Genomic DNA, 10,822 nt, shown 5'->3' with positions numbered 1-10,822 from the left:
AAACGTAGATAAGGATCCATGATAGTTTCACTATAGCAATATTATTGCCAAAAGCTAGGGGTGTTCATGAAGCCCAGTTACTTGCTATGCCCGCCCAAGCCCGCAAAAAAATACCCAGACCGTCCTCAAAAAATGGCCCAAAAGAACTATTGGGCATATTTGAGTTGAGCAAACTGTTGGACAGGGCTGGGCATCGGGTATGGTATGTTGCTATGCCCATTTGGCCCTTCCGCAAAATATATATAATTTTATTTATATATATTTTATTTGCCTCATATTTATTTCCTAAATCAAATACATTGTTGTATCAATATTCAGTATTCATTATAGTTATTTATTTTTTAATGATTTTGAGAGTTAGAAACTAAAAAAATAATTAAGTTTAATAAAATATACTAATAACGTTTTTTTTGTCATAGTCCACTCTTCTTAGCTACTACAAAAAGTAATTTCATAGTATATTAATTAGTAATAACAAAATTAAAGCCAAGTTTCCATTTTAATATAAAGTTACATTACATTATTTAGAGGGACATAAATAATTAGTTAATTAATATGGTATATTGACTTGTTAGGTATAGAAGCCTGTCCTGCCCAGCCCAAATTTATTAGGGCTTTTCATGGATAGGGCCAGCAACGGGCTCCAGCCCATTCATTTTTCGGGTTGGGCATCGAGTAAGGGTCCTGTCCTGCTCAGCCCTATCCATGTGCAGTCTTATCAAAAGCCAGAGTGAAATTATCACGTGTTTCTGTCTGTATTTTTCAAATTCTAGGATATTTAATTGTGATTTTTCCTATAACTATCTTACTCTACCCGACAGTTCTCGCGTTAACCACTTTGCACATAGTACTATAGTTTGTACCTCTTCCCTCCCGATGCCGCTTCTCCTCCTGTCACACCCAGCAGCTTGAGTTCTTTGTTCTTACTTCTTACTACAGAAAGATAGATATTAGAGAACGTCATAAGGGCCACGGCTGTGTTGCTCGTGTTGTTGGCTGTAATTCAACTCTGTAGAAACTTATTCATTTGTGGAGATCTCACAATAATTCGATTTTTCGATTTCACCTTGTAGATGTCTCTCTATAGTACCTTCAACTAATCGACCTCTGACATCCCATATCCATTGGGTTGGTTCGTCTTTTCCGCTTCAGTTTCCTCCTTTTTTCTTGGTTGTAATTTCATTGATACATAAAATCGGTTACTGCATTAATGGCAAAAATTCCTTACTCAACTTGTCTTATGGTGCAGAGGATGAATAGGATGCCGAGGACGAGCATCGGCAACGCAGTGGTCGATGTCTGGCAGCGAGAGGTCGGCGAACTATCCGGCAGGAATTTCGTTTACAGTCTCGGCGTCTCTGAGGTCTGACTATCCATAATTCTCTAGTGTTGGCTTCCCTTTTACTATCATGCTCGCATTTTTTCTTGTTAGTTATTTGCTTGTGAATCGAATATCCTCTAGAAGAGATAAAAAAGTAGTTTTAAAACGATAAAACTATTTCAACTAGTAGTATCTCTTATGTATCAGTATTATAAGTTCATTTCTCTTCTCCATTAACAAGCTATCTTATATAAAGATACCAAATTTTGGTTTTGGGAAAATTCATGCAGTTGCTCCGTTCTCATTGGGCAGTGAACTTGGATTAGAAGCAATTTTGTCACTTCAAGAGCTGGTTGAGATTTTTGAACTAATTTATTTTGAAATTGTGCCACAATAGACGTGCCACTTTTAATGACAGTTTGTCCCTTGATGTATTAATATATTGATAGTACTGGACTCGCATTGTCTTACCTTATTTGCTGTAGGTGTAGCGCACATCTGTTGTACTTCTACTTCATCTTCACTTAGATTGGATATACCTGCATTGCTGCTCGCTGCCTACCTTGGTGCTTGCCGAGCATTGTGGCAATGTTATTTAGGGTTGTAATGAAACTGAGCAAATTACCTCTGCTTCCTTGTATGCCTACCCTAAGAAATAGGCTTAACCATGACAATATATTCCTCTGTTATTGTGGCTTACCTTCCTTAATCAGGAGCTTTTCCCAAACACCAAAAATATACCAGTTAAACAAAAAAATATCCCATTTAATTCGATCTGGCAGATTAAATGAAGCGAGAGCTTTGTTTGATTCCATGAGTGAGCGGAAAATCATTACTTGGAACTCAATGATTACTGGATATGTTCAACGGAGAGAGATGGCTAAGGCACGTCAGCTGTTCGATGAAATGCCTGAGAGGGATATTGTGTCTTGGAATTTGATGATATCAGGCTACATATCATGTCACGTTAGTCGGTACATTGAGGAGGGAAGAAAATTGTTTGATCAAATGCCGGAAAGAGATTGTGTTTCATGGAATACCATGATTAGTGGATATGCAAAAAATGGGAGGATTGACGAGGCTTTGAAGCTATTTAATAGAATGCCTGAACGTAACATTGTGTCATGGAATGCTATTATTACTGGGTTTTTATTGAATCGTAATGTGGCTCTGGCAATTGAATTTTTCAAGAAGATGCCTAGGCGTGATTCAGCATCTCTTAGTGCACTTATATCAGGACTCATTCAAAATGGTGAATTGGATGTGGCTGCTAGAATTCTGCATGAATATGGCAATATTGATGAAGGAAAAGAAGATTTGGTACATGCCTATAACACCCTGATCGCTGGCTATGGCCAAAAAGGGAGGGTGGAAGAAGCTCGACGCCTATTTGATCATATACCAAATTATCAAGGTCAAACAGATGCAGGTAAAAATAAATTTAAACGAAATATGGTTTCTTGGAATTCCATGATGATGTGCTATGTGAAAGTGGGTGATATTCTTTCTGCTAGGGATCTCTTTGATCAAATGGTAGAGCGAGATACCTTCTCTTGGAACACCATGATCAATGGCTATGTTCAAATTTCAGCTATGGAAGAGGCTTCAACCCTTTTTAGTAAGATGCCAAATCCTGACACATTTTCATGGAATTCAATAATATCTGGGTTTGCGCAGATAGGTGATTTAAAACTTGCAAAAGATTTCTTTGACAGGATGCCTCACAAAAACCTGATCTCATGGAACTCAATAATAGCAGGCTATGAGAAAAATGAAGACTATAAGGGTGCCATTAAGCTCTTCTCACAGATGAAACTTGAAGGACACAGACCAGATAGACACACGTTATCTTCAGTCCTTAGCGTCTCTACTGGTTTGGTGGATCTTTACCTTGGTAAGCAGGTACACCAGCTTGTCACAAAGACTTTTATTCCAGATGTGCCAATAAACAATTCCCTAATCACCATGTACTCAAGATGTGGAGCAATTATTGAGGCACGTAATGTATTTAATGACATGGAGCTAAAGAAGGATGTAATCTCTTGGAATGCAATGATCGGAGGCTATGCATCCCATGGCTTTGCTGCAGAGGCTCTAGAGCTTTTTGAATTAATGAAGAGGTCTAAAGTTCACCCTACGTATATATCATTTGTTTCTGTTTTGAATGCATGTGCCCATGTAGGTTTGGTTGAAGAAGGGAAGAGGCAATTCCATTCCATGATTAATGAATATGGTATTGCACCACGAGTCGAGCACTTTGCCTCCCTTGTGGACGTTGTGGGTCGGCATGGGCAACTTGAGGAAGCTTTAGATTTGATAAATAATATGCCATTTGAACCAGATAACGCCGTGTGGGGTGCACTCCTAGGTGCTTGTAGAGTCCACAATAATGTAGAATTAGCCCAAGTAGCAGCTGAAGCTTTGATCAGGCTTGAACCAAAAAGTTCAGCTCCTTTTGTATTGTTATATAATATGTATGCTGATTTAGGACAATGGGATGATGCAGAGAAAGTGAGAGTGTCAATGGAAAGAAGATCAATCAAGAAGCAAACAGGTTATAGTTGGGTAGATTCTTCCAATTGTCAATGATAGTTCTTTATTGCAGGAAGACTCCATTTTGTCGAAATGCCTCATCAGTGGGCTATCAGGTCCTCCATTCTGATTGAGATTTGTGGACTAACTATTGTGATGTTGCGTCACAATAGACTTGACAATTCTAATGACAGATCTTTCTTTCTCTATCTAGTCATTTGACTGGCAAATTTTCAATGTTATTACCGTTTGAAATTAACATTTTAATTTTAATGACAGTTATTTCTTCCTTTTTCCCTCTCATATGACTCTAAACCTTTTTATGTTATTACCATATAAAATTTGTGTCACCATGCAGTTCCTTTCACTTTTGTTGTGACACTGAATTTTACCTTCCTACTTATCCGTTCAAATAAGAGCCCCCTTGAGAGAGGTGGGGGATGAAAAAGAATACGCTTCTAATTTCAGAAACTCAGAGAGTCAAAGCTCTGAACTAATCAATGTCATGTTTTAGAGTCTTGTCCTTCAACTTGATTTACACAGCAAGCTGGAAAAGCAGAGACGTTCTGTTAGCAGTGTGGCCTTCAATGAAGATGGTGACATATTGGTGTCAGGATCTGATGACGGGAGAGTTATCCTCTGGGACTGGGAGATTGGGCATATGAAGTTGTCTTTTCATTCTGGTCACACGAGAAATGTTTTCCAAGCAAAGTTTATGCCCCACTCAGATGATCTAAGCATTGTGACTTGTGGTGCTGATGGACAGGTATTCCCTTTCATATTCTGTGACATTGTGGAAAGACTAGCATCCGATTTATGCGTGTGAACATTTCCATTCTGTCCTTTCTGTCATATCTGTTACATTTTGAAAAAGACCAGGCTATTTCCATTTGAACAGGCCATATCAGGAGCACTATCTTATAATGGTTAGCAGGTATCCCTAACTTATGCATGTATTTCATCTTTACGCACCAGAAAAGTATGATATGGTTACAGCCTTACAGGACCGGGGGTTTGTGTGTGACCGTATTTGTTTATCCACTTGAAAATTGAGATGGCTATGATGTTCTATGCTGTTATTAATATTTATGAATCTTTTTATGTTATTCATTTGAAAAGGTTGATTCCTTATGAGTGGATACTCAATTTTAGGTGATACATGCACTAATTCAGGAGTGTGGAGTAGTCAAAACTAAGCTACTAGGCGAACATGAAGGATGGGCTTATAAGTTGGCAATTGACCTTGGTAGCCCGCATATATTATATACTTGTGGTGAAGATGGATTAGTACAACATGTGAGTTATTTATCTTCTTTGCCCTTTCTTATTTTAATTTTTTATCTTTTATTTCATTCAGTATGGGCTTCAATTGGGAAGCCCTCGGTGCTATTTCCTTTTCTGTTGTTTTAGATGAAAATCCTAAACTTGTAAATCGGATGACTGGTTGATTCTTATCTCTAAGATGCATGTACTGTTTTAAATGGAAAGTCCACTGTTGACGCCTATATCTTGCTGTGGGTAGGCTTTTTGAAATTTTAATTTTAGAATTGAATTTGCATATTCAAGTGGCTCTTGGAAACATTACAGTTTGATCTGAGAAGTGGGGCTGCAACACAACTTTTTACTTGCCAGCCAGTTGATTAAGATAGAAGGAGTTTCATGCCAGTCATCAATCTAACTGCAATTGCAATTGATCCAAGGAATCCATACCACTTGGTGGTTGCTGGGTCAGATGAGTATACTCAACTTTATCACATTCGCAAGTACAAATGGGATGGATCACCTGATTTTGGTCAACCTATTGACTTATTTTGCCCTTCACACTTGATTGGTGATGTGGGAGTTCAAATATCGAGCTTAGCCTTTTCCAAAAAGAGTGAGTTGCTCGTGTCCTACAATGATGAGTTCATCTATCTTTTTACCCACGATATGGGCTTGGGACTCAACCCAGCTCCTCAGTCCCTGGTTTCTATGAGCAGTTATGCAAGTAAAATGGGAGTTGAGCATTGCTCTGCAGAATCTCTATCAAACATGGATATGCGCGAGAAAATGACTCCTCAAGTTTATATGGGCCATACAAATTCGAAGACAGTGAAGGATGTTACTTTTTTGGGGCCTAAATGTGAGTATGTGGCTAGTGGCTCAGACTGTGGCCAGATTTTCATCTGGAGAAAGAAAGGTGGAAAGCTTATTCGTGTCATGAAAACTGATAAGCATTTGGCAGACTGCATTGAATCTCATCCTCATAAAATGGTTCTTGCGAGCAGTGGATATGATCATGACGTCAAGATATGGACACCATAGGCCTTTGAGAAAGCTAGTTTACCCAAAAACATTGAGCAGGTATGAAATATCTTCTTGAGCTAATTATTTCAAGTTAAGCACACCAAGATATGATTTTATGCGGCATAATGCCTGTTATGTGTGTGAAACACTACATTGTGTAGAAAAAACTGTTTAGGTAAATCCTTGAAGTTAAAAATGATATGGGACCGTTTTAAGAAAGTCATTCTTTTGGACGTAAGACCCAAAATTTTCTATGATGGGGGACAGGGGCAAAAGCAGGAAAATTGTGTTTTGTCTCTTTTTTCTTTTTTTTGGGGAGGGGGGCCCATTGATACCTTATATTAATATCTGTTAAATTATATATTCAAATATTTATTAGATTAATATAATAGTAAAATTTTAGTTGTTCATTAAATTAGTTTGATAATATTTATTAAAAACAAGGATAAAAAATAATTAAAAAAATATGAAATCAAAATAGTGCCAACTAAATATAATTGCATTGATACAAGCAAAAACATATACATTTAGAAGTAATGTGAAATGCGTTAGTTATTAAGAGTCGTATTCTCTCTCTTTTTTTTTTATTGAATAAAATTTGTTTTTAAAATCCAAAAGAAAAAATAATTACATATTTTTTTAATAAAAGTTATGGAATGTCATTTTTCATACATCTATAATGACCACAGGATTTCATCGAAGGAAAGACTAAATTAAAAGAAACTATCTATAATAGATCCAATTAAAAATTTAGAGGAGCTAATGGTTTTTTGGTGAAATGCAATGTGAAGTTCAAGAATTGTCCAAGAACATTTTGTAAAGTGAGAATATAAAATCCTGCAATTTAAAGAGTGATAATTAATATTGAATTGGAGTGCTTGGGAAATAATAAAAAAGTGTGCTTCATGGCGTTGGAAAACCTCTACTTTACATGAGTGCATTTATGAATGGCGATGCTTCTGTTAGACAGGCTAGCAGTAGGTTTGGAGAAAAACATGAATTTAACAGCAATTGTATCGCGTGAATTGTTGATACGATAAGTATGGTTTATCAGGTTCTAGGGACTGCTTCGGCAGGAGGGAACTGATTTCTAAGGGTTCCCATATTTGACCAAATGACCATGATGATTTCTACGATATCTTCTCTGATGAGGACAGTGGGTGTGATGACGGCGGCGGCGGCGGCAATAGTGATGATCACATCAACAATGGTAATGGAAAGCGGTGATACTTACAATGATGCTGGTGTTAATGTTGACAAAGGCAACAATGAAACTTTGCTGGTGGTTTTAATGATGCTGTGGGTGATAGTTTGTGTCCAACAGAACCCGTCGGCAAAGGGCTGGGTATAGCAGATAGGGTCTCCTCAATATCTGATGTTGCATCTGTTTTGACTTCCAAGGAAGAGAACTAAGCACAGAGTGTGATGGAAGAAAACTCAGCCATAGGTCAGGGTCCTCGGGAGTTGATACGGACATTGAATGCTAACAATGGTGGTTTTGATGACGAAGGTGGGGGTGGCACAGCCAGCCAAGAGGCTTTCTCAGTTGAGGCTCACAGGATCAAAACTTTTCTGAAATCTAACATAGACTAACATGAACGATTGAGTGGAATCTTGCACATTTGTGCCAAATCATAATAATATATACTAGTTTTCTTAAACATTTATTCCAGATTATCTTATTTGTTTACGATCTCTGATATTTGTGCACACTTATTTCAGGGTTATTTGTGAGCCTTTTAGAGGCAGATGTGTGTTCATCCTCTGACCTGAGTACGGCACTTTTTGTGGCATGAAAAGTGAAGTGATTTACACAAAAATATATGCCTCGCCTTCTTAAATGGTGGTTTTCCATTGCTTGAAGTGTTGGCCAAATAGCAGGGCAAATATCAGCGATTGCTCACCCCCCCCGGGGGGGGGGGGGTGGGGGAACGTGATCAATTAAAGGCAGTGGTTGGTTTTTAAGATACTTCTAAAGACGCAAGGTTCTTTTACGTTGTAAAAATGTATTTGAGTGAACAAGAATACCCTTTGTAGTCATGGCAGACAACTGCCTCTCGTCCTGGGCCGTAAAAGGTATTGGGCCATTTGGGTGGGTGCTTTTAAAAAATTGTAACTGAAGAATGTCCTTCATGAGTATCATTGGTATTTCTTCCCTTTTTTTTATTGCTATAACTTGGATACTCTAATAATCTACTTCTCTGATACTATTTATAAGGTAGAAAGAGAGCTTTTCTTAGTTCTATTTATAAGTCATCTAATTAAATTTTAGTATGAATATACTATTTTGCTCTCCATTTATAATAGTTATTTTTTTTCCCAAAGGTATATATGTTCAATAGAGGTAAAATTAAAAAGTTGTTATATTTTAAAGAAGAGTTAATGCAATTTAAAAATTTTTTTGGTTTGTCTGAAATATATTGAAAGTGATTTTTTGATCAAGGTCATATATGTATTAATTTCTGTTCTTTATTACATAAGCTTGGTTTGCTAATGCTATTGTTATAATAATACTCAGTCTCTTCCTTTCCACTAATACATACTCCTACCTTCTCAATGCCATAAAATATGTTAATTTAGTTATAAGATCCAAATGTGTAGCTGTGCAAAAAAATTTTTTCCCAATAATTCCTTTAAGAAAATCTCCCTTCTCTAATCCTAGTAGCTCTTGCGTTGGTAATATGAGAGAACGTCTCCTCTCTTTAATAAGGGCATCAATAAAAGAAACAGCAGTAAATGTTTTAAATAAAAACAAACTGTTTTTTATAATAAAGAACGTAATTATATTCTAATTTGTTCCTTTTTTAATATATAATACAATTAAACATGTGTGCGCATAAACATGTCAATAATGAATTCAAACTCAGGACTTCATTCAAACATAACGGGTGGCATTAGCATCGAAGTAATTAGTCTTTGACTAATTTGCTTCTTATGAAAAGGAACGAAAGAAGTAGTTCATTAATCAATTACATTAGAAACCACAAAATTATACTTTGATTTGTTCCTTATAGATAAGCAATAAATTTTTAAATAAAAGTAAACAATTATTTATAAAAGAATTTTTTTTATTTCCCCAAAATACCCATTAACCAATTAGACAATTACATTATAAATTATCCCTATAGATGAGAGCATCCTTTCAATATGTGCAGTCTTTTTAAATATAATAGGCTAAGAAATTACATTTAAAATCAAGATAAATCTCTGAACGAATGCTTATAATTTGAAAGTATTATTTTATTAATTATTGCTCTCATTATCGTCATCAATTTTGTTGACTGAGCATCTAGTTACGAACTTGCAATCTAACCTGTTAAAATCTATGAACAATTCCTTCGGACAAATCAAAATACGAAATGTGATGTGACCTCTCGATTTAAGAGAGATGTAAATATACAACATCCGTTCATCCTGGCTTGACAATTAAGCATAATACTTATATACTCGTCCGGCCTTTAATATAGAACTTAATTGTTGAGTTAATTTTGATCCTAAATATAAGACTTATCAACCATAATCAAGCAAGAAAAAAAGGGAATGAGGATATTAAGGAAGATAATTATAGTATTTTAGAAAAAAAAAACATGTCATATTTCTTATAACTCACTAACTTACTTAACTTTTTTAATCTAATCAGATTAGTTAAATATGTTTTATATTAAAGATGAGAAGAATATTACTTCCCAGTGTGGGGAATCCAACTTTGATTCAAACTTTAAAAGTGATTAATGCATCCACGAGCAGCAAAACACGATGATGGACGACTGCGTTTGAAAAGTAATAGTAAATGCGAAACCAGAAACGTGTACGCAAGAACTTAAAAGTGCTTTCATGGATGAAGAAGCCTGTTCCAAATAAACCTGCGACGCAGTGTCTCTTTCCTGAGGAATCGTCTTCCAATGGCAAGTTGGAACGTTCGTGCTTTAATTATGGGTTGTGACGTTATGCGGGCATTAATCGAGAGTCTTATCCCATGTTGTCTCAATTGCCCTAGTCTGATGCCACGTGTTAAGAGAATATGTAAAAGAGAGAGAGAGAATAGTGTCAAAAAAAATGAAAGAGGATAACGTATTTGACGTTCTGATAGTCCCATGCATATTAGACCTTAAAAAAAAAACCAAACTAATTCAAAAATTAAGATTTATAAATAGGACCAGACGGAGTATAAGATGAAAGGTTAATTATACTTTTTCAATATTATCCCTATATAAAAGTTGATGCAAATTTTCCTTTTTGTTTTTTAAGGTATAATTCATAGTTTTAATTTTTCTTTTTCTAGTAAGGTGGTTGATTATCAACAAGTCATTAACAATAAACTTATTTTTCCGCTGTATAATACATGAAAAATAAGCTTATTTTGTTGGATCATTTGGAACCCATAATTTCTGAATCTACATCCAAACACGTATTTTGTCCCTCAACTTGCAATGCCGATAAACAATACCATTACTACTACAACCCTCAATCCTAATTATAAGAGCTAGTTGACTAATTTGAAAAGATTAAGAAAGAAAAGAATTTAAGTTAGTTATTTGTAACAATAGGTGTTGTTTTTCTTAAATATCCTTACTAATCAAATGTATTGGCGAGAACTATAATTGTTAGAAAAATTACATTGAGAAAAAATACATACAAATATAAGAGACAAAAGTGGATTAGAGTCTTATATTTAAGATCAAA

The 10,822-nt window shown here is 35.7% G+C and overlaps 1 protein-coding gene and 1 pseudogene across 1 annotated transcript; both read left to right on the top strand.

The window, feature by feature from the left end:
- The first annotated feature begins 1,252 nt into the window (after window positions 1–1,252).
- Window positions 1,253–7,881, top strand: LOC114732260 (DDB1- and CUL4-associated factor 8-like; annotated as a pseudogene).
- LOC114732256 (pentatricopeptide repeat-containing protein At1g62260, mitochondrial-like) lies at window positions 1,279–4,142 on the top strand. Its single transcript, XM_028919554.1, has 2 exons — window positions 1,279–1,363; window positions 1,807–4,142. Exon 2 carries the CDS (start codon window positions 1,910–1,912, stop codon window positions 3,908–3,910), a length of 2,001 nt encoding a protein of 666 aa, XP_028775387.1. The 5' UTR covers window positions 1,279–1,363; window positions 1,807–1,909; the 3' UTR covers window positions 3,911–4,142.
- Window positions 7,882–10,822: the final 2,941 nt, after the last annotated feature.

The sequence above is a fragment of the Neltuma alba genome, unplaced genomic scaffold (genome assembly GCF_004799145.2).
Source record: "Neltuma alba isolate B1F8T4 unplaced genomic scaffold, ASM479914v2 tig00012897_pilon, whole genome shotgun sequence".
NCBI classification, from domain to species: Eukaryota; Viridiplantae; Streptophyta; class Magnoliopsida; order Fabales; family Fabaceae; genus Neltuma; species Neltuma alba.
The sequence above is the reverse complement of the archived record's forward strand: the minus strand, read 5'-3'. Positions and strand labels throughout refer to the sequence as shown.